General features: G+C 40.9%; 1 protein-coding gene across 5 annotated transcripts in view; it reads left to right on the plus strand.

The window, feature by feature from the left end:
* Positions 1–25270, plus strand: part of Elmo1 (engulfment and cell motility 1) — a 530953-nt gene that overhangs the window by 246659 nt on the left and 259024 nt on the right. For all 5 annotated transcript variants that reach the window (XM_031359616.1, XM_031359615.1, XM_031359617.1 and 2 more), the window contains exon 14: positions 15208–15312. In XM_031359616.1, the coding sequence (XP_031215476.1) occupies positions 15208–15312 (105 nt within the window). The remainder of the gene's footprint in view (positions 1–15207; positions 15313–25270) is intronic.

The following is a 25270-nucleotide window of genomic DNA, read 5'->3' on the forward strand; positions in this document are numbered from 1 at the left end:
AAGTGCAAAGTCCTGAAGTAATTCAAACTACCCAAACTTGCCATGGTCATAATGTTTAATTATGCTTTAAGCTTCAAATATGTAATGAAGTCTATCTTTTCTAAATTAGGATTTTTATTCTTTAGTATTTTGAGCACTGGACAAAACAGAATACCAATGATGGTGTTTGTGGTAACCTAGAAAGAAGAACAAGATGGCTGTGGGTGGTATTATTCAGTCCTCTGGTTTTCTTTTCTTACTTATTTCTACCTCTAGTGTGTATTATTCTCCTGCATATTTGTACACTTGGAAAAATGATTGTGGCAGCGTTGAGAGAATTTCTCTTGCTAACTGAATTGTACAGTAACATTATCAATTTAGAGCCATTAAAATAATTTCAAGTAAAATTTCTGTGAGATTTAATTACTGAAATGCCCACTTGTGAGAGGTTGTGTTAGAAAAGAGAAGTCAGACTCTTAGAAGGTAGCTCTTGTTCCCACTCACCCACCTCATCTTGCTCTGGGCTGCATGGCAGATCCTCTACACACATTCCATGTGGGTGTCCATCTGGCAGCTGCAGCTTGAGTCCACATACAGAAAACCATTGTGAGCCAAAGATGCTCACAGCAGTATGGAAATGTATGCAGATCCTCTCTAATACATCTGCACATAAGTTCCCATCATGAATTCTGTTCATTGAACATTCTTCCTTTACATGTAGCCTCTCCTCCTTCCTGCCATCAGAGTCTGGAACAATCCCTTCTTTCCTCCTGGGTCCTACCCTGCCCACTATTTCTAAATGCTTTCCTCCTCTTGCCTACAGATGAACGCATGGAAATGCACAGCCATGCTTTAGGTACCAAAGGAATATAAAAATCTATATCACTTGTTGCATTCTGTATTTGAGCTTGCTATTACTATTGATGTTTGCAAAACAATGTTAAAGCATTTTACAAAGAGAGAGCCTTGTTCGAGGTGCTTTAATGAACCCAGCTGAGGCAAACTGTCACTCAGGTCTTTGTAAAGGTTTCTTTCCCCCGAGTCTCAGCTTCCCGTGAGGCTCCCTCCTGTGCATCTGAGAACTAGGTCCATGGGTGCTCAGACAAGCATTTGTGGATTTTTATGACCTTCTGTGACCCCTTCTAGCTTACACTGCCTCATTTCAGGCCAGGATCCTGAGGCTACATTCTATTCTGCCTGGGACCATGAACACATGAGGGTCACCAGAACAACAAAAGCTTTAAAGTAAATAGTAGTTCTTAATTCCATTTAATCCTTTTGCTAAGGTTAGGGGCCACTTGGTATCTCCATGGTATTTACTTAACATTTCCAACACTTCTCATTCTTTTGGGGGATTTATTGCTTCTGTTGGTACTTGTTTCAGGTCCCTTACTCCCAGGCTGAGGGAGATGCATGCCTTTGTGTGTGGCTGGGCAGATTTTTATGGGCTGAAACAAAACCACTGGCCTTGATCCTCTTGTTTGCTAGTTTGTTTGTTTTCAACTTCTTCTTGGGCAGTTTCTTATATACATGTGTATGACCATTCTGGTGGCACTCTTCTCCCCATCTCCAGCTTTCCTCGTCTTCCTCATCTAATCCCTAATCTTCCCAACAAGCCCCTCTCCCACTGTCCTGTCGTTTTCTTTCTTTTTAATTGACAAGTTTAACCAGGGCTGCCGGTGTGAAGATGAGTATGATGCTCTCCACTGGACCGTGTCTACCTCATCAGTGTCTAGTCCTCCTCCTTAAGCAGCCATCAGCTGCCTGTAGTTCTTGAGGAGTGATTGGACCTTGTCCCAGATTAGTTTCTGTTGCCGTGATAAAATGCTAAGAAAAACCAATCTGGGGAGGAAAGGATTTACATTACCTTAGAGGTTTACAGTTCACCTTGGGAAGAAACCAGAGCAGGAGCTCAAAGCAGTAAGTGAAGTTGAAACCATGGATTGGTGCTCAAGATCATAGTCAACTTCCTTTCTTACACAGCTCATGCCCACTGGCCTAGGGATGGTTTCGCCTATAGTGGAACCATCGATTTGTAATCAAGAAAATGCCCCACAGATGAGTTCATAGGCTGACCTGTTGGAGGCAGTCAGTCCTTCATTCGAGATTCTGTCTTTCCAGGTATGTCAAATGGACTAGCCACCACAGACCTTATAAACCCCTTCTCCACCCATGAACACTCATGGTAGGTGGGTCCAGTCTTGTTTAAGCCTTGTGGAGGTAACCACAGCTATGGTGAGTTCATGAGTATAATAGCCACTCATGCTCACAGGACACAATTTCTAGGCCTTCATCCTATAATGCTAGTTTTATAGTGTGCTACTGCAAGTGTAATTTAAAAAGCTAATTTAAAAACTATTCTGAAGTTCAAACAAAAACTATGGCAATGTCCTTGGTCTTTTACTCACAGCCCTGATCAGTTCCTTCTATTGTTCCTTCTATTTCTCTCTCTCTCCTTCTATCTCTCTGAAATAAAGATGTTCTATCCACTCATGCTGACTGAAACACTGCTTGCTTCTGTGCCATTTTCTGACCAGAGCATGTCTGTCTGGCATAGTTGGATTCTGACTCACAGAGAAGTTTTGAGAAAGACTCAAGCAGGAAGGAGCAGGATGAAGATCCAGGCTATTTGTCATGTTCTGCTATGGAATGAATTTGTTTTCTTGTTAGAATGCCATGTAACACCCCTAATCAAGTAAAAATCAATGCTCCTTCATTAGGAAAATATGAACCCCAAGAAATATTATCCATCTTCCCATAACTATAAATCATTATTAATATCATGCTGAATTCCCCTTTAAAGCATTCAAAATTCAGTTATGAAATATCTATCTTGATCTATATAATAAGCATATAAAGAATGCTATGGATAAAATACACAAAGGAAAGTAACATGTACTGCTATAGAAGTTGTACAGAAATAAAGTTAACATAGATTTGCACTTCTGTCTCTGTCATATGCAATAATTGCTTTGTAAACACAATAGAAAGGATAAAGTGTCCAGAAATAGATACTCCACTGTGTAGCTAACTAATGATTACTATAAGTTGTAAGTTTAACACATAAACTGTATACTGTTGAGTTGAAATCCCAGGACTCTGGTTAATATGAATGTTGGCAAGATGGTTAACCTCTCTATCCCAGGGTTTGTTAATATTTAAAATAAGCTTGTTATGGGAAAGGAGTTGTGGTCTCCAAATTGAAAAGCCAGATTCTGCCATGTTTGAGAGCGTCTTTGACAGGAATAAAGGAGAGTCCCTACTGGGAACTTGAGACACTATGGTAGTAGCTGGCAAGGGAAAGGAGAGGGCAACCTTCAGTGACAGTGAAGGCTGCTAACAGAATGCCTCATCTCACGGTAGCATTTCCAGGACAGAGTGCTTCCAGTTAAATGTCCAGGAGTCTGTGGTAACATTATAATAAACACCCTGAACACTTACAGAAGGGTCATGGTGTTGTCCAAGAAGTGAAACACTAGGATTTTAATTTTTTTGATTTGAGAGAACTTTTTTTGTTTTTTTGGTTTTTTTTTGGCCCAGTGTTTATAACAATGGCTGGCAAATGCTTTCTGTGGAGGCCATGTGACAAATGTTGGGGCTTTGTTAGCCATCTGAAGGTTTTTTTTTTTTTTTTTATTACTAATCAGCCCTAGACAAGTGAGCATGATTAAGTTCCAAAAAACCTTCATTATAGACATAGGGATTTAATTCCATGTAATTTGAAGACCACAGATTATTCTCTGCCTAATTAAAAAAACTATGTAAAGTTATAATTAAAAAAAGAAACTAGATGATGCACATCTGTAGAAAAAAAATAATGGACCTAGTTAGGCACCTGGGCTACACTGTTTCCACCCCCACCCACCGAACCCCAGCTTGGACCAGTGCTCACCATCCATTAACATGTTAAGAGTGTTTCAGCATCCGCTCCCACAGTGAAGTTCCTGCTGTTGGCTGCATCCAAGCCTTTCTGCTATGATAAATAAGGCCTGGAAGGGTGTCTTGGTATAGTTAGCAGCTGGAGCAGACTGAGTTCCTGGGTCCCCCTTGGCAGGGTTTGTTTCTCGTGCCAATGGCTCCTCTGTGCCAGAACCTGCTCAGACAGATGGAAAGAAGGGCTGGGCAGGAAAGGGGTCAGTGGTGCTTAGGCAAGGCCTGTTGTGCCGTAATGGTTGCACATTAGAGTCTCCTTTGTCAGATGCTTAGCCTCTGCATTTCCTGTAGATGAGGGAGAGGAACATGGCTGATGACTACTCCTACTCCACCCCTAGTTTTGAAGTGATAAGGGATGAGTATAAAGGGGAATGGGACAAAAAGGAGCCGGGAAGTGAGGGCATCTGAGAGACAGGGGTGTTACCCAGAGTGCACGGTGCTCTTTGCCTTCTTCCTAGCCTCATATGTGCTCGGCGGAGTAGAGAAAAATGTGAGTATCTTTATAAAACCTGACAGCCATTTCCTTATTCATAAAGGCTTTAACAAAAACCTTCAGCCAGCTTCATTTTAAAGGAAATTTATTCCCAAGGCATTTTAATTGAGTTTTGATGGTAATTCTGTGTATTACCTATTGACTCAACATCCCAAATAAACCCTGTTTTGTTTATCCTTTTATTCTGTGAGTCTCTACTATGTGTCTTCAAGATGATGACTCAAGTCAACTCAGAGTTTCATGAATCGTATGCATAATAGAGCAAGGCATCTTGGCATATTACAACTTATTTAAAGCGGTCTTTTTTTTTTTTTAACCTGAAGTTTATTTTTAAATGTAGACTTTAAATGTTTATTTATTTATCTGTGTATAGTATGTGTATATGTGTGTGTGTTGTACCAAAGGCAGGGGCCTGCTGCTGAGGCCTGGGTCTCTCTCTCTCTCCCCTGGTGTTGACCTGTGGCTGCACGCGCCTTAGTTAAAAAAGAGGCAATGTATAAATGAGATATTTTATTGTAGAAAGGAGAAAATAGGTCGGTCAAGTAGAGAGAAGGAAAGGAGAGGAAAGAGAGAGAGAGAGAAAGGAGAGGAAGAAAGCAAGAGAAGAACAAAGAACAAGAGAAGAGAGAAAGAGTAAGAGAGGGAGAGCAGAGAGGAGACAAAGAGTGAGAGAGGGGAACAGTAAAAGAGAGAGAGAGTGAGGAGGGGAGCAAACCGCCCCTTATATTGTATGGGCCGTGGCATGTCTGGCTTGTGGTCAGATGACTGGGCGTAGGGTCCAGCTAGAATGCTGGGAGCTTGGGGCGTTGTCTACCTGATAGAGCACACATCTCCTGCAGGGGCAGCTGTGAAGGGTTGTGACTGAAACAGAAACCAAAGACTCAGGAGTTATGTCCAAGCTCCTTCCACCCTGTGCAAGCAGAAATTGTCGACAGGGATCCAGGGCTCAAAGCCAAATATTCGACTGAGCTTAATTTACTTGAGCAGACCACTGCCCCACACTGCCCCACATGTGTATACACAAGTGGAAAGTCAGAGCAGAACTGAGGGATTAGTTCTCTTATTCTACCATGTGGAGCCTGGGGATAGAACTTCGGCCACTGGGCTTAGTGGGAAGCATGTTCACCCACTGAGCCGCCATGTCACTGGCCCCAAATATGGAATTTTTGGTGAAGGATTCTGTTTTAAAAGATATTTTTTTATTGTTTATCAAGTATATATGTTTGGATATGGGTCTATGCACATGAAAGTGGATGTCGCCTGAGGAGTCGAACAGAAGCCATGTGATCCCCTAGAGCTAGAGTTATATGTGACAGTGAACTGCCTGATGTGCGTGCGGAGAACTGACCTCTAGTCCTTTGCAAGAGCACTAGGTGTTCTTAACCACAGAGCCATCTCCCCAGCTCCCTGATCAACTTGTCTTGTACATGTGGGCACAATATATAAATTGTGTATAAGGGCACATGTGTGTACATGTATATGTAGGCCAGATTTCCTTTGTTCTGGAGAGATGTGCTTATATTTCTAAACATTGTTGTTAACATTTCTCTGACTAAGTCCCTTCTTGCTTCCTACTTTCTGAACTTAGCACCTTCTTGAACTTTGTCCCTATCCTTTAGGCTTTTCTAGGTTGTGGAACATTCCAGGGAGGAGGTTCCCTAGGTGACAGTGGTAACTGGAGACAATCCACAGTTCAGCTCAACTAAATTCGCCATCCTACAATTTCGTTTGAACCTATCAAGGAAATGTGGAGCTGGAGCTCAGGCCAGGAGTTGGCTTGTGGGTTAAGAGACTTAGAGCAGTCAGCAGAGGACCAGAGAGTCCAGGCGCACAGGGAAGGAACTGCAGTGAGAGCAGAGCTTGATGGGCTGCTGTGAGGTAGAAATGCTGGGGCCTGGATTCTCAGCATCATTCTCTGGGCTTTTGTCCTGAGGATTTTTTGTGAGTTACTCAATCAAATTTTAATGATGAAGAACTGGGTTCTCATGAATTATTCCTAGGCCAGATTTCCTTTGTTCTATAGAAGTGTGCTTAGATTTCAAAACACCGTTGTTACATTTCTCTGATTAAGTCCTTTCTTGCTTCCTACTTTCTGAAGCTCTTTTGAACCTAAGTTAGAAACAGAACAAAACAAGAAATTTCCCAAGTGGTCACAATTAGTAACTGTGGCTTTGGAGAAGTCTCTAGTCTTGACTCTCATCCGGAAGAGTAGCATCCTTCTCTTTTCTAACTCTTGTCTCTTTGAGGACTTGGAGATTTATCCGAAATCCTGAATTCAGCACCTAACGTGGTCACTATCACTGCTCCAGCAAGGTCATTGTGTTTCTGTTCTCATTGTGTTTGTTGCCCTCCACTGAGAAATGAGGCAAACTGCCTTCTCTGTTTTCCTATTGGGCTTTTGTTTGTCAGGCCATGCTGACCTGAGAGTCCTTCAGGTTGGCCTCCAACTTGCAGGAACCTCTGGCTGCCATTACAGTCTTGAGCAAAACTATAGGTTCGAATGACATTTAATGAAGAGAGATGAAGACTAGAATGGGAAATTCCTCAATGCTACTTGTTGGAGATACTGACCTATGTGAGACATTGCGAGGTTAAATGTTTTCAAGAGCCTCATTATCCAAATGGGTGAAAACAACAGAGAAATTAGGGAGCTCTGCTAACTCTGAATATGTGTTGTGCCTTGCCTAGAGCAGCCATTGCAGTAAAAGTTGCTGCCTATTCCACTACGTGGTACAGGACATGGAGGTCCAAACTGCGTCAGCAAGAACAGAGATCCATAGCTCCCTACATTTGGTTATGGTAGCTGATTGTAAAAGGATTCAGTTGTTCTGCAATTTACGTTTCAGTTGTGAATTAAGAGATACTTTTCAATGTACATGATGCTGAATTTCATTTCAGTACACTTGCACAAGTGGAAGCTTTCAAAAATACGTGTGTGTGTGTGTATGTGTGTGTGTATGTGTGTGTGTATGTGTGTGTGTGTGTGTATGTGTGTGTGTGTGTATGTGTGTGTGTGTGTGTGTGTGTGTGTGTGTGTGTGTGTGTGTGTTTTAGGGCTTTACTGCTATGAAGAGACATCATGACTATGGCAACTCTCATAAAGGAAAATATGAGAGTTACAGTCTCAGAGGTTTAGTCTACAATCATCATGGCATCAAGTGTTTAACAGGCATCATATCCAATCAGAAAGCAGTTGGTTATCCCCACAACTGTCCTACCAACTGTTGCACCAGTGAACATAACCCTCCAGGTAGGTCAGGATTATAAAGTGTAATTAGAAAGTCCAGCAGTGAGTAAGATGACATCTTTTCTCCTAGCACTTTCTGGCAGGAAGAGAGGTTCCTGGGCAACGCAAGATTGTTTTCTCTATGTCTCACATCCAAAGTGAGTGTTGTCTTCAGTAACAAGGTCTTACCACGTAGTGAGGATGGGTCACTGAGAGTAGTAACAATAGTCTTGTGTTGTTTTGCATGCCTCTGGAGCCTCTCTGACCAATAACTTGTATCCAGTGCCTGGCTGTGAGATTTTCAGTTAATAATAGCCATTTTCTAGAATCAGCATGGTTTACCCATGTATCGTAGTTTTGTTCAAACTACTTCAAAATAAAAAAATTTAAATTAACATATACACTAATTTCCATAATATTTCCTTATATATCGTTAGCCTTGGTTAACCTACTCCATACCTTTTTCTTCTCCCCAGTCCCTATATCTCCATTTACACATTTAGCTTCGTGAGCCTGTCTTCCTTTCATGTCACCGGTAGCCAGTCTAGCAGTTACTTTATGTTTCCTCGGGTTAGGGGATCAGAGGTTTCCACATAGCTTCATTTTTAAACAGTTCTTGAGCTCTGCCCCATCCCATGGAACCATACACGCCAGGCTTTAGCCCAGCCCCAGGGAGGTTCTGACATTCCTTCCAGTTTGAGAATCACTGGTTTGGAAAAGTGATTCTCAGTGTCTTTGGGGCATCATAATCATGCATGGGTTTTAAGAATCTAATTGCTTGGCTTCCAGTTAGTTTCTCACTAATGTGGGGTGTAGAATGCACTTTGGGATCTTTTTAACAGCTCCCCAGTGAATTTCCAGCCATATCCCAGGCTATATTCCAGCCGTAGAGAGCCTGATGAAATATCATACACTTAGTCCTCCTGAGTGAGGAGGTGAAGAAAGGGGCAAATGGCGCCCAGCTCTCCGGGAACCTCCTTCCCCCTGGAGAACATGCCCTTCTACTGCCTGATTAAGCAATGCTTATAAATGGGGCTTTTTCTATACTAAATGAATATTCACTCACTGTGATTTGTTTTAAAGGTTGCTTATAATTCTGTATTTGTTGAACAAATGTAGACAGTCATATAGTACAAATATTAACTCCTAAATCCTGCAAGGTTTTCCCCATGATAGGCCATCTGGCAAGCATTATTGTAATCATCTCTTTATTATCCACACTAATGAAGGACTAGCATAGCATTAGTAATTGAAAAACAGGGATCGTTTAAAAATCATTCACGCTATTACCAGCTCTGCTTCCCCAACCAGGAAGCACCCAGGAGTAAAAATATATTGACCGATGATCACTTCCCATCAAGGTGACAATGCATACTCTTTCTGCTAGAAATAGGATAAATAAGAGGCTTCTAAATTATAATCCCCTTCTCTTAATAAATGCATTGTTAAATGCACAGCCTAAACACACAGCAGGTGAACAGTAGAGTGTGTATTAACCAGTGGATTAAATGTGGTATAGTGTATATTGTATGGAATTTAGGATTTTGGGCCACCTAGTTCTCCATCTTCAGATTCTGTCTGTGTAACTGGAGATGAGCTAAAGTGTGTCCCCACAACCAGCAGCCAGGTATATCGTCTGAGAATTTTAGAGATGCAAGATCTTGACTCCAACAGTGCTAACAAATTGAAGTCTGGCAGTGAGTCCAGCAGATGGTTCTTCAGTAAGTCCGTTGGGAGAGCCCAAGGCCTGCTAACCCCAAGCCTAGGTCCATGCCAATGTTACTTGCTCTAGCTCTTACTGGTCAGTACATTGCACCCCCAATGTAGACTCTAGTGTTTTGAGAAAGAAAGCAGCCATTCTGTTCTCCATCCCCTGGGAGCTGAGTGCTGTCTGCTGTGATTCACAGAGCACCACTTCCTTGGGAGCTAACAAATGACATTTCAGAAGAATGCACTGAGGTGCACAGGCTTCGCAGTAAAACAAGGGGAAATTTCAGACTATTCATCAAAACCTTATACTTTCTTTTTTAAGACAGGTAGAAGAAATAACATGTAGCAAGCAAAGAAAATAAATCTATACATGGAGAATCTCATCAATGAAGAAGGAGTGGTCCAGTTCTTAGTCTTGCTGAGATCTCAGCGTAGATTTTATTCTTGTAACAGTACAGAAAACTCTCAAATATATAGGCCTGTAGTTCTATCCCTTTTCTTTCTCTCTCTCTTTCTTTCTTTCTTTCTTTCTTTCTTTCTTTCTTTCTTTCTTTCTTTCTTTCTTCCTTCCTTCCTTCCTTCCTTCCTTCCTTCCTTCCTTCCTTCTTTCTTCTTTCTTTCTTTCTTGCTTTTTATTTTATTTTATTTTATTTTGGTTTTTAGAGACAGGGTTTCTGTGTGTTGTCCTGGCTGTCCTGGTACTCATTCTGTAGACCAGGCTGGCCTCGAACTCAGAAATCCACCTGCCTCTGCCTCCCAAACGCTGGGATTAAAGGTGTGTGCTACCACCCCCTGGCTCTATTCCTTTTCATATCAAAAATCTATGGATGTAAAATTATTTCACTCACTATTAAAGAATAGAAATATCATTTCAGGAGACTGGGATCATGATACTTGGAACCAGACAGAACAGTTCACCCACCTACAAAATAGGATATTCTTCATCTGAAATGCAGTAATGTTTGTTAATTAAAACAATCCATTGAATAATCAAAAGCAATTTTCTAATTGGCTTCTGTGTAGCAAGAGCCTATTTGTTGGAGACCAGTAGGGTACAGAGAATGAGGTCTGCTACAGGGTCTGGTAGGGATGAAGAAGTTAGGGCTCCTGCTAAATAGGCTGCATCACAGGCGAATTTTGCCTGGGGGAATAATGTGCATGGAGAAGAGCTGACGGTGAGGGACCAGCACTGGATATCTCTGTGAAATTTGCAGCAATGTTAGATCGATCAACAACCTGTCATCAAAACACTCTGTCTCATATCTACACCCTAGGTTCACCATTTGGCTCTGGTACATACTGGCTCGGTTTTGGGCTTACCCTCTGGCTCTGGCACATACTGACTCTGAAACTGACAAGCTACACAAACTGGCAGTGCCTCGGTTTCCTTTTTTCATGACACAATAAGTACCTCATGGACCTGGTGATGGTTTGCTGAGGTTGAAGAGGACACTGCATTTGAAGGGCACTCTGCCACATCTGCAGCATGATAAGAGATTTTATTATATACCAACTGGCTACATGGTACCTTAAAGGAGCTCTAAGCATCTATGCACTCTAAGCATACAGTCAGTTTTCAGAATCCATGGATTCTTCGCCTATCAATTATGGATTGAAAATAGGTACAAGAACATAGAGCTTCTTGCTTTCATCATTATCTAATAATACAATATAACATCATTTCATATCATTGACATATTAGGTAATACAAACAGTTTAGAGGTTATTGAAGTATGCAGATAACTTCTCTCTCTCTCTTTCCTCCCTCCCTCTCTCCCTCCCTCTCCTCTTCTCCCTTATCCTCCCTCTGCATCTCTCCATTCCTCTCTGTCTCCCTCCATCCCTTTCTTTCATTATAAGGACCCTCTGAACACCAGTACTGATTTTAGTGAGCAGATTATATGTCCAAGAAAGAATGATCGATAGAAGAAAGATTTAGGGGTCGTAGTGTAAAATTCAAGCAAAAGTGATGACGTGTAGGTTCTAGAGGGTTTCTCCTGGTCAGCTCCCTTCGTGATGCTTTTAGTGAGTTGTTAGAATTAGATTGAGAATTCAGAGAAGTTTTTTTTTATTTGGTTTCACTTTGTGTTTCAGTTGAGTGCCTTTTCTTTAGTACTGGGGATTGGACCCAGGGTCTCATGGGTGCTAGGCAAACATTCGGCTACTTGGATATAGTCTTAGCCCTCTATATATTTTTCTTTTTTAGACAGGCCCTCGCTAAGATGTTCAAGATGGCTTTGAATCCCTTCTATAGCCCAGACACACCTTAAACTTGATATCATCTTGCCTCAGTCACCAGAGTAGCTGAGAATCCATAAGCAGGCACAGCTTGGTTTCCTTTTTATTTATTGTGGGAATGGATGAATAGGCTAACACTAGAATTTGGTTTGGAATGAGTATTCCATTGTGTTCCCTTCTTGTAGCACTCGGTCTTGGTGGCTAGTCCATTGCCACTTGGTGGCCCATACTTTCGTGAAGTAAACTTTTAGTCCAAATGCCAGCAGTTTGAAAGTAAATATGTTCAGCTTCCAAACTGTGAAAGGGAAAATGTAGAAACATGAAGTGGCTGAGCTGTGGTGTCCAAAAATGCTGCCACGTCTTGGCCAAATCCGTGCTCTGAGGTCCTGTGCTGGCATGTGGAGGCATCTAGCCACAGGAGGACAGCAGTGACATCTGCTTGACGGGGGTGTGGTGAATTTTAATGCTCACAAAGTGCAAGGTAGCAACAGCACCTTAAACTATTCAGAAAGGAGCAATCCTTGTATCCTGAGTCCTTTTATCTGGACTCAGGAAAAGCAGGTGCATCAAAATAACTGTTTATCTACATGGGGCAAGTTTTACTCTTTTTTTTTTCTAAATAATTAAAGTTAGTGAAATCTCCATTGGGTTGTTTCATGTATTTTGATTTTCTTTTCTCAGTTGGATATGATTGGAACCTCTTATTTCAATAAATACCAAATTAAGACTAAACTGGGGCTGGAAGGATGGCTCAGTGGTTAGTGTATGTACTGCTCTTTCCATAGCAACGGTTCAGTTCCAACACCATGTAGGGCAGCTCATAACCAGCTGCAGTGCCACCTTCGGACATTCCAATGCATTCTGTCCTCTGAAGTCAGCTGCACTCACAGGTACACAAACCCACACATAGATGTAAACAGACTTAATTGGGGGGGGGGGGAAGACTGAGCTGCACTGTACTTGAAATGCCAAATGATTTTTTTTTGTTATATTAATTCCATATGCTAGGTACATCTTTCTCATCAGCAGTTGATTCTCAGTATTTAAAAGCTATCCAGTGTTTTATGGCACGAATCAGGGTGGAATGTCATAACAACATCCAAACCATTGTGTGGATACAGATTGCTGGATACATGGTGAACTAGATGCTTTGAAACAGGACCTCTGGGCTACAGACAGAACCACTCTTCCTGGATTTTAGATAATCTTAATTAGTTCTTAAATAAAACTTCAGATCATCCTGGGGATGACAAGTGACATGAACTCTTATTCAGATGAACACATTATTCAAATGTGGGTAATTGTATGTGGTTTGAACCTTGAAGCAGTGAGTAAAAGGGCCTTCTGATTATAAAGCTAGAAAGAATCACTATTGTTCAAATTTCCCTAGGAAAAAAGGCTGAAGCTGTTTGTTAGAAAGTATTTAGAGATGCAGTGAAAATAACTGTTTCATGAAAGTTATATAAATTTTAAGGAGGTCTTAAAATGCCACTTAAGGAGGCAAAAAGTGCCATCATATTTGATTATTTGCAGTCTAACTTTAATGTTTCTTTTCTTTTTTGAAACTTCTTTATTGAAGTAGATTCTTTTCTCATACAATATACCTTGATTATATTTTCCTCCTCCTTCGACTCCTGCCAGTTCCTCCCCACCTACCCTTCCACTCTAGATCCACTCCCTTCCTATCTTTCATTAGAAAAGAAAGGCTTCTAACAGATAGCAACCAAACATGACAAAAATAAAATATAATAAGATGAAGCAAACAGTATCATATCAAAATTGGACATAGAAATACCATAGGAGAGAAAGAGTCACAGAGTCAGAGAGGGAACAGACACAAGAGTCAGAGCCACACTCATTCTCACAGACAGCAGTCCCAGAAAAATACTAAGCTAATGGCATGCTATATACACATACATACATATATACATATACATATATATACATACATATATATGTGAATGAGAGGGGGTCTTGGTCTGGTGTCTTCCATCTCCTCTGGCTCTTAGAAGCTTTATGCCTCCTCTTCAGTGGGATTCCCTGAGTTCTGAGAGGAGGAATTTGATGGAGACCTCCAATTTAGACTCTCTCTCCCTGTATAGTCTCTGGCCGTGGGTTTCTGCTTCTCTTTCCATTTGCTTCCAGAGAAAGTATCTCTGATGATGACTGGATAAGGCACTGATCTATGAGGGTAGCAGAATATCATTAAGAATCATTTTATTGATTTTTATTTTATGTATTTAATTTTTTTAGACAAGTAATGTTTGGCTTTACCTTAGGTATCTGGGCTGTCTAGTCTCTTGTCTCTTGTCTTACAAGTGTCAAGTGTCAAATGTTGGTTCTTTCTTGTGGATTGGAGCTTGGGTCAAATCGGACATTGGCTGGCTATTCTCACAAGTCCTATGCAAATTTTCTACACTGGCATTATGTGGATTTTACACACAACATGATGTTTGGAAAGTAGTTGTAAATTGTGCAATGTTACCTCTAGTGACTTAACAAACACGGATTCTAATATTGTTGTAATTTATATGGTGGAATAGAGTGCCCATTGTTGTAATTCTTGTTCAGCACAGTATTGGAGATACCAACCAGAATAATTAGAGTAAGAGAAAGAAAGTCGTTCATACTGGAAAAGAAGTCAAGTTGTTCCTGTTTGAAGATGACACTATCCACCATCTAAGGGAGAAAACTCTGATGACAAAAACAATCACCAACCCAAACCTATTAATACTAAGTGAATTCAGCATTCAGCAAGTTCAAACATCATAAAGTCAGGATACAAAAATCAGCATCCCTGTACGGCAAGAACAAATTGTCTTCAGCAATCTTTTTTCTTTCGTTGTTCCTTTTTTTTTTTTTAAGTATAAAAAAATACTATAATTTCTTTGAATCCATTCACCATTAAGGTCTATGTGGTCTGGGCTGGTTTTGGTGACCAGTGGAGGAAAGTAAATCATCAGGGCTTCGGCTTCTCATAGGCATAACTATGAAGCCATCACCATGCTGTGTGTGATCACTCATGCTAGTTACTCTTCTTGAGGGCAGGCAGATGTCAGAATCCTGTGCACATCTGCATGGTGCCCACGACCTGTATTTAGAGATCTGTCTAATGCTGGATGGTTTACAAGACAACCAAGAGGGGTGATCATACCTCTCCTCACATTTGAGGTGAAGAAGATGTCCATGGGTTGTGGCTTCCTGGGGTTAGCTTCTCTCATGAATGACAAATGGTGACTTTACCCCACAGCTGCTCTCCCAAGTGCCATTAGCTTTACTATAGCCACCATATACATTTAAAACACATGTTATTTTCTTTTTCTTAATGTGTTACTTGCCTATTATTACATTTTATCACCCCAAATCCCATGCATAAAAACTCTTCTTTCTAAACCTGAACTGCTGGGGGAATTCCCATCCATGTAGACTGATACAAAGGCAGCCAATGCCAACATCTTTGAAACTCTCATCCATATAGACTGGTACAGAGGCAGGCAATGCAGGCATCTTTGATTACTTGTCATTCACCTCATGATGCTCCCATCTTGATGGGAGATCTCCGTCATTTTGTGGTTGATGACATCTGCTGGAGAATTAATAGTGGAACATTTTCTTTTTCTCCTCACAGAATCATGTCAATCCTGCCATGGACTTCACGCAGACCCCTCCTGGGATGCTGGCTCTGGACAACATGCTGTATTTCGCTAAGCACCACCAGGACGCATACATCCGGGTAAGCATGCTGGCTTTTCTCAAGTACTGCCAGTGTCCTATGGAATTCTGTTTTCTGGCCTACACGCAGAAGGAGACTGCTATTAGATGAGTCACCCCAGTGTTTTACTTTCATCAGTAGCAAACAAAAGACATGAAATTGATAAAGGGGCTAAAATAAGAATGCCTCATTTTTACATTTCTCAAACATATTTAAACGAAATAGTACTGGGAAATGTTTTCTATAGTTTCATATTGATATATGAGGAAAAACTCTTAAGTAATAAAGAAACAAATGAACTATATACCCAAATCTTATAAAGCCTCAAAACCTGCAAGACTTCTACCGTGGTTGGAAAGAGGCCCAGGTTCCTTACTGCTGTGTTGCTTCATTTCAGTCTAATGTTTAGTGACACATTAAAATAATCACAAAAACAGAGAAAAATGGGAGATTTGTGGAGTGAAATCTTTCTACACTTCATAACAGACCACTACACTGGGTTGTTAGTGGGAGGCAGAAGGAATTGGAGACCTCTGTGCTTCTAGCAGATGCCACCTGATGCCTGGGCAGTGCCCTGTAGAGAAGAGAGTGGGTGCCATAAAAGCTTATCTGGGTTGCACATCAGAAGCCCTGTGGTGACGCCATGTCCTTGTCTTCAGGGAGGAAAGCTCATTAGGATGGAATGGATGCAAGACTGAAATCAAGGAGAGATTTGAATTGAGTAGGAGTTAGAGTGTAGTTACAGTGATGACTAGCCCAAAAGTTAAAAAGCATTTGAAGGACAAATTGCTCAAAGTAAGAAGAGTTGGATTGAGCTGAAAATGGAGTATGTGTCCTCGGACATCTGCTTCTGGACCCTAGCTAGCATTGGTGTCCTGAAGATGTGACCTGGCACTGTTCATAGTTAGTGATTTAAACGCGGATGATTCCATTGTCCAGGCTAAAATGTCTTCTCATAAACAAGGGGGACTTGGGGGCTCTCAGCCATGATGGTGCTTCCTTGGCGAGTCTTTGGAAATGGACATTACTATGCCCACAAAAGGATCTTGGGTATATTTGGGTAGTCTGCAGTGAGAAATTGTACCATTCAGTGATGACTCCTTCCCGCGGAGTGTTGGACTCATATTTTCTGTAGACCTCATATTTATAGGTATGCAATTTTCTAGGTATGTATTTTGAGAAGTTTTGAACTATTATCTGTAATTTGAGTATAAAAGGATTTTATGGTCATTTCTCTGAAAGGTGTGCCATCTGGTGCTTGGTCAGAAGTGCAGTCTGTCTTAAGATAATTGTTTTTCCCATAAAATTTTGATCTGATGCCCAGGCATAGTGACTATATGCCTTTAATCCCAGTACTTGGGAGGCAGAGACAGGATGATCTCTGAGTTTGAGGTTAGCTGAACTGTCTCAAAAACACAAACCAACAAGAAATCAACAAACAAAAGTAAGTCCCATAAAACCTTTTAATTTCACACACACACACACACACACACACACACACACACACACACACACTCTCACCCGTGCACTAGCACTTTCTGTGCATGTAATCTGTTTCAATCCCAGGAAAACTAGTATTTAGGGAGATCATACAATATCTAGCCCTGTAGAATTGACTGGGAAAAGTAGAAGCTGAGTGGAAATTGAATTTCCCATCAGCTGGTTGATGGTTACAGATAAATGCTCTTAAGATTAGAACTGCTGATGCCAAATGTATTGTTAATTGCATAAGAAGCATATGTCTTATGAAAAGTAATTTAATGTTTTAAGCTTGATTTCTCAGTGCATTTTCTAAACTGTGATAAGTGAAATTAATGCCATGGCAACCTGAAAGAACCTCGTGTTTAACAGAGATGAAGAAAACCTAGTACAAAGCAAGGCTGGCCCTTTTTGTTCTCCTGTACTTTCCTTTATGGGTTGACATGCATGTGACTCAGATATTGTTACATTTTCTCACAAGAGTCTCGTCTACCATGTTTTCTAGGTCCCATGCGACTTTGGGGCATTGACTGCTAGATGCAAGGCCAAAGTTACCTATATAAATGCTACTTCCCTGGGTAGAATCTCAGGTTTTGTACCAGCAGGATTCTGGTGACCGTGGAGGTAGACACTGGTAGTAAAGCTCATGTGCTCTGAGCACATGTGTACTAAGCGACACCAGTGAGCTGGCTTCATTTGATCTGTGACCTGAGAAGTCCCTTCCAAAACATTAAGAGGGATTTACTTTTAAATAATATTTTTTTAACTCCTTAAGAAGCCCATATATTGTATCTTGATCATATTCACTCATTCCTACAACTCCTCCTACATCCACTTCCCTGTCCACTCAACCTCTTGTTCTCATCTCTTCATCCAGTCCAGTTGCTGCTGGCCAAGTCCTCTGCCTGGGAGTTTGAGATATATCTAGTATATATGTCTAGTACACACACACACACACACACACACACACACACACACACACACACACACACACACACACTTTCCCTTTGCTCTTGATACTGCTCTATCTTCATGCTTCCTTGATCACTTTGTCTCCAGGTTCTGTGTTGTCTGATGCTCTATGTCCCTGTCTTTGTCTTAGCAACTTTGGGCATACATGCTTGTGACTGTCAGTTTGCAGACCTTCCTCAGCTTTGTCCTTCTGTTGACCCGTGGCGTTATTTCTTGCTCTGAAGCTGTTTGGTCCCGTTCTTAGGATTGTTGCTGAGTGTCTCTGAGCATTTCTTTCCTCTCTCTGACTGTGAAATGAACATGACATACAAGGTTCTTTTAACCTTCGCAAGCTTCATCTGCCTTCTGAAGAACTATCGATACCCAGTGAGCCAAGTGTTGGCCACTCCTCAGGGAACAGGTTGTTAGTGGGTTCTGACATTGAGGATCTAGGATTGATGGGAGAGGAGCACATGGTATGGAGATTAAGAGATTGTGCCAAGCTATTTCTAAGTCACTTGGAATGTACTTTAGTATGAGAGATCTCCAACATAGACGTGGGATTCAGATGAGGAGAACTTCCTGGAGGAAGTGGTCGGCCTTAGTGTTCTATTGCTGTGAAGAGATGCCATGACTAAGGCATTCAATTGGGGTGCTTGCTTATAGTTTCAGAGGATTGGTCCATGATTATCACAGTGGAAAGCAGACCAACAGCACAGCAACAGTAGCTGAGAACTTTATATCCTAATCTGTGTATAGGAGGCAGAGAGAGAGAGAGAGAGAGAGAGAGAGAGAGAGAGAGAGAGAGAGAGAGAGAGAGAGAGAGAGAGAGAGAGAGAGAGAGAGAGGGAGGGAGGGAGGAGACTGGGCCTGGTGTATGCTTCTGAAACCTTAAAGCCTATTCTCAGAGACAAACCTCCTCTAACAAGGCAACATCTCCTAGTCCTCCCTAAATATTTCCACTAACTGGGAACCAAACATTGAAATATAGGAGCCTATAGGGGCCATTCTTATTCAAACCACTGTATGGTATTAACTAGATGTTTTAGTTACTTTAAATGTTTCTGTGATAAAATACCTTGAAAAAGGCAATTAGATGGAGGAAGGGTTTATTTCGATTGACAATCCCATTGAATACAGTTCATTATGAAAAGGAAGTCATGGTGGCAGGAGCCTGAGGCAGCAGGTTACATTGCTGTAGCCCAGAAATAGGCAATACATGTTGGTAATCAGCTAGCTCCTTCCATTTTAGCCTGTGTAGGATCCAAGCCTAGGGAATGGTGCTGCCCAGTTTTCGGGTATGTATTTCTCCTTAGTTGTCATAATCAAGATAAACAAGATAAACTCTCCCAAACGTTCTGTCGTAACTGAACATTCTGTCAAGTTGAGCATATTAACCCTCATAACAGGCGAAGGGAAGACCAAGGTGAGCATGTCAAGTAAAGGGGAAATGAGTGTGATATGTGTCGGTGTCTGTTTTTTGGGGGGATCCAGAAAACCCTAATATGGGATTAGCAAAGTTGGGACAGGTCATTTGAGACATTTAAAACTATATTAAGGTGATTCTTTGATCCCAAACATCATTTTGCAGTAGATATAATAATTTCCAAACAATAAACCTATCATTTTCTTAAGTGACTTAAGTAAAGATAATAATTTTAGAAAAAAGTACTCTTGCTAGAAAAGCAACATGAGAAATATAGATGGGAGGCTTAGGCAAGAAAGCAAGGCTAGAGGAGGAGATGAGGCTATAGTTGTGGTGTGGAAGGAGAGCATAGGAATTTGAGAAATTGTAGAGAATTGATGTTAACTTGACCAAGCGTTGGGGTGTGGCAATGGGGAGAAGTAATTTGGTTGGACTAAAGTAAATTTGGCTATCCAAGGAAGAGAGGGACTTCTCACTTGAGAGCCCTAGTGAGTCTCTTAGGCCATTTGGAGCCATACCTTCATCCTTTTCCGATCTGTGCCTTTGTGCCATCTGCCTGAGTGTCTCTATGAAACAGTCAGTGAGCCTAAGGAGCACAGCTGACATCACAGGGCATTGGCCTTCCTTGTCTTCCATCTCTCAAAGATCTGCACCCTCCCCAGCCTGGGTATCTATATGGCCCCTCAGCTCCCCTCTGCCATCTCTGTGGCTTTCTCTCTCACTACCCATCCTTTTTTCTCTGTCATATGCACTTCAACCAAACACTATGTCCCAACAAAATAATGGCAGGCCACATGTTAGCTAGGCAGATCCCCACTGAGGATTTGTGACACCCTTATGTTTGAATGTTTCATTTCATCCGCTTGATGGACAGCTCTCAAGGCAAAGATCATCTTTAAAAACCAATCTTCTGTCCCTCTCCCTGCAATATATTATTGACCCAGTATGTTGGACACTCAAATTGAATGTCTGTGACCTTTTACAGCTTTAAATGTATTTACCTATGTATTGTGTCTCCTGTGCTTGACTAAAACAAACTGTGAGTAGATGCCAAAGTTCACTCAGGTTCCCAACTCTTAGCCCAGTGCCTAGTGCCTAATAACTTCCAATAATTTCTTATTAATTAAGCAAATAAAAAATAGTTGGCAAATACAAAATAGATTCCAAATTTATTTCTTTGTTTTTATATGCTTTTTTGTTTTCTTTTGTTTTTGGCTTATTGTTTGATTTTTGTTTTTTGACAAAAAATGAGAAAAGAACGTGCAGAGGAGTGGGAAGGAGGATGGAGATTATCTGGGAGGAGTTGGGGAAGGGAAATAATATGATTAAAATATATTGTATGAAATACATATATTGGTTTGTTGCTTTTTTGATTTTTTTTTTGTTTTATTGTTGATTTTTTGTTTTGTTTGTTTGCTTTGAGACAGGGCTTCTGTATGTAACCTTGACTGTCTTAGAACTTGCTCTGTAGACCAGGATGGCCTCCAACTCACAGAGATCTTCCTGTCTCTACCTTCAGAGTATTGGGAGCAAAGACATGCATCACTACTGCCTGGATCTGAAAAAAAAAAAATTGCAAGGCAAAAAAAGAACAGAATTTTCTCAGCTTTATTTTTTTCTCCTCAACAGAAATTCATGGCCTTCATGCTTACAACACTTCTAAGGATATTGTTTGTCACATGAATTTCTTGATGGGTGGCTATGTTTCTTATGTAATACTTAAAATGCAGTGACTGTGTTCTAGTGAAAGCCGTGGATGAAATTGAATTATCCCACAGTTGATTAGGCACAAAACCCAAGGAGGAATTGCAGATCTAAGCACCGCACAGTGTGCAGAGGGAAATCACTATGTGATTTCAGATATGAATCTTTCATAATATTATCAAATATTTGGCTAACACCGAATGATTTTATTTCTAAGACTTAAGAGACCTGGTAAAGGTGTCAGAGCAGATCATTCTTAATTGATCTTTTGTTTCTTAGTAGTAACATGAATGAAAAGTAACAGCAATCCAGATATTCAGAACCTACTGTGAGTCATCAGACTGACCCTTAAGACAACCAGTTAAGCTTAAATGTGCAACAATAAGAGCCAAATGCATGCAAATGAGATTCTTCTATGGTTGTTTGAATATTGACAGAGAATACAAAAGATAAGAGGGAGAAAGCCTATGCATGTCTTTAGATGCTTAAAGGAAAAGTTGAAGAAAATTCCCCTAAGAGTTATAATCATTCATTATTATCAAACACCTAGCAGACATAGTACTGAACATGGATGTGGCAGTAAGGGAAAAAGCTAAAATTTGGCTCTTGTATAGAATGAATAATTACATACACACACACACACACACACACACACACACGTGTAAGCAGCAGTAGTAAATAATTGCTTTCTATTTGTGAAATTCCTTGTTTCCTTTGGGACTTTGAGATGTTCAGTATACAAGGAAACTAATAACTCATAAAAGCTCTGTTTGATAACTTGTGAAGTTTTCTACAATTTTATGAAGGTTATATTGTTTAGCTATATCAGAATCACTCAGGACTTCCTTCCTCCTATGAACTGATTTTAAACAACAGCCTGGCTTCCTAGAGAAACCTGATGGTAGTTGGTCAGTATGGAATAGAGCAGACTTGACCCTTTGCTCAGTGGCAGTTCATGTGGGGCTATATCATAAATACAGGTTTTCCTAATGAAGCTGCTACTGCATTGATATATAGACTCTTACCAACAAAGCTGTTACTCAACAGAATTTATAAGATCTGGAGTTCCAGGAACAAAATAAAAAGTTAGTCCTGGCAATGGTTTGTTGTTTATATAACCTGCAATCCTTTTTTTTATTGAGGTATAATTGGTATACAAAAACAATTTGTGTAATTGATATTTGCAATTTGGTGAGGTACTCTGTAATTCTTGTGTAATTCTTACTTCATCATCCCTCCTAACTTATGACTAGCATTTTATCCAAGGTAATACCCTGGGCTACTATGTGACTGTAGTAGAAGATAATGAATTTCCTGATGAGAGAAAAAAAGAGATGCTTTTTAGAAATATGATTAATTAGAATTGTTTTAGACAATTGTAGTCCAAGAAATAGGTTTCTAATATTATACTAAATCAGAACAAAATATATTGATAGTATGTCAAGTAAGTGATTGTGAGAGAAGGTGGATATTTCCACCTAGAATGGGTTTCTCCAGGTCCTTTTCTTTAGAGCTATTTTTTCTAGAGATGAAACATGTAAAGTCTCTCTATACTATTTAAATATCTCTAAGTGGGCTTTCCTATATACCTACCCAAACAGAGCTTTTTAAACCTCTTGGCAGAGCTAGGAAGTGGCAAATCCCTACTCTCTTTGCACTTGTGACATTGACATAGTCTGTCGTTCAAGGCAGGTCTCAGCCATGTAACACTGTCTCAAAAATCATAAAGCAAATAAGTAAGGGAAAGAAGAAGAAACAAAAAAAGAGCAATGGGAGAGACTAGTCAGATCCTGATCTGGGGTTACTGAGGGAGTGCTCCTGGATGCCCTAGTTTGAGAAGTGTCACTCCTAAGGCTCTACAATTCATTGTGTTCCTTCTGCGCGTCCCAATTTAGCAGGGGAAGCTCATGTCAAATTTCCTGCCTGCACTGTCAGAGTGCACCAGCACATTTACAACAGTGAACTCTTACCTCGTATCTGAGCTTTCTGAGAGGTCACTGCAAGGTCTCTGTTATATGCTCACAACACTGCTCTGCAGTTGCTACTTTCAATACTTAGGCTTGAGGAAACTGACACTAAGAGAGGGTAGGGTGTCTGCCCGAGGCCACAGAGCTAGAGGTGTACCCTCAGTAAACTTTAAACATTTATGCTTTTAAATATATTTTTATTAAAATATAACTTTACGGTCCCTTTCCCTTTTTGGTCCCTTCCATAACCCCGTACTCTCAAATTAATAGCATCTTTTCTTTTACTATATATATATATATATATATATATATATATATATATATATAGTGTGTGTGTGTGTGTGTGTGTGTGTGTGTGTGTGTGTGTGTGTAACATAGATTGTAGCTCAGGAGATAGACTCTCAGAAATGGCTATGTAGCAAAACCAGAGTAATGACAATATCAGTAGATAGGCTAACATGGAAAGGGCTGCAGTTTCACAGCAGGCATCCTAGTAATCTAGCTCTTAAAATCTTTCTGCTTTCTCCTCTTCCGGAATGTTCCCTGAGCTCCAGCTGCTGGGGCTCTGATAAAGATTGTCTACTATGGTTGGGATCCCCATGACCCATTCGTCTAGTGGAGGTTTTCTGTGATGGTTTTCCTGTGCTATATAAAGAGAGGCTTCTTGGATGAGGGGTGCTAGCTACATTTTCCTCTGAATATAAAGATGTAAAATGTAGCTAGAGATTATGTTGGTCTAGGGATGTTGCAGTAGTAGATTCTTTTCCAAGGTTCATGACCTCACCAGCCGAGAGAATCTGGCTGGGTTTCCATTACCAACCATGACTTGCCTCCTTTTGAGTAAGCCTGACGTACAATGAGACAGCTGTTGGTCGCGACTGACTTGTGGGTACACTTCTTGCACCTCCACCCTACCGTGCTCACAGGTTGTGGTTCACAGGAATTGTATCTGGATAGGACTATTTAATTTTTTTCCCCTCTCTCGGCAAGCTGGACTGCAAGAAAGGGGATTTCAGGTCAGATCCAATAGGAGTCATCTAAAAGTGTAGTCTTCATTTTTTCCTTAAGGCTGGATGGTATTTGGTTGTGGGTATGCATCACATTTTCATTATCCATTCACCTGTTAAAGGACATTTGGGTTGTCTTCCTTTCCTGGCTATTGTGAGCAAATGAACACAGCCACATGAGCATTTGTGGAATGGGCTACTGAGTCCTTTGGGCATATGCCTTGTGGTGGTCTAGCTGCGTCATATGGTACGTTCATCTTTAGTTTTCCCATATGGATTTCTAGACTGGATAATCTGGATTCTCCAGAGTGGCTTCACTGACTACATCTGGATAACCTTGGTATTTTTAGGGGCCAGAAGTTTTATGTGGAGGTTTCAGCCGTACTTCGGATGAACCCTACGGTCATTTTTTTGCCCCACTAATCCAATACTTTATGAGGAAAGGGAATTGATTTGCCTGGGGGCAGTTTATTCCCCTGTTAAGCAGTCATATGTACTCCTTCCTCTTTTCTGTTTAGTGTCTCTTTGCTTTCCATGTGTGTGTGGTACTTGATCACATTGGTGGCCATTGATAAGGATCATCTCCAGCAGACTGAACTGCTTGCTCACCCCATTGCTGGTACCTGGCAAGTCTTCCTATGACTGTACCTGGCTGTGCCCTTTGCCACTTCTCAGGTGGGGCTGGGAAGATTCTCAGTCTCCCTTACGCTTGCTCTTTCCCATCCTTGTCAAATCCCTTTATCTTGTCCTGGATGTTTACTCTTTTTTTTCTTTTCCTGAAAAATAAAAGGTTTACTTTTCAGAGGAGGGAAGGGGAGGGTTATGCTCTGGAGTTTTCTCCTGCTGTAAATTTAAGAGGAAAGAAATAGCAGCATCCGCTCCTGTAAAATTTCTAGCATGAATTCTGGGAACCTGTGCACTAGAACTCCCCCCCCACCCCCCGCCATGACTCTAAGAAAGAGAAAACTCTAGTTGTCCACCAGCCCGCCCTAGAAGGAAGCGGGCTCTACCAGTGCATGTGTACTAAGGCGGGTGCTGGTGGAGGCGATGCTGACTCTTCAAAGTAAATTAAGGAACTTTTCACATTTCAGAGGGGGAAATTGGCAGTTTTCCAAGTGGCATAATTACAGGACAGTGTGTAATGTGTAATTAAACTTAACTATGAAGCAAACGATTGGAATACAGCTTGCTGGAACATCATTTTTTGTTCCCATGGCACTGACAGATCTTCCCCTCCCCTTGTCCCCGAAGCAGCTTCAGCAGCAATTGCTCCTAATTTTTTTTTCAAATAAAATTATATGTTGCCAGTTAAACACACAGATTCATGTAAAGGAACCTGTTTTACTTGAGTGACATTTTCCTTCTAGGTGATGTGGAGCAAAGATTCAGCTCAGAATAGCAAGAGCCCCACAGCACAGCCTTGCAGGGACTTTAAAAAAATGATT

Source organism: Mastomys coucha, unplaced genomic scaffold (genome assembly GCF_008632895.1).
Source record: "Mastomys coucha isolate ucsf_1 unplaced genomic scaffold, UCSF_Mcou_1 pScaffold7, whole genome shotgun sequence".
Classification (NCBI taxonomy): domain Eukaryota; kingdom Metazoa; phylum Chordata; class Mammalia; order Rodentia; family Muridae; genus Mastomys; species Mastomys coucha.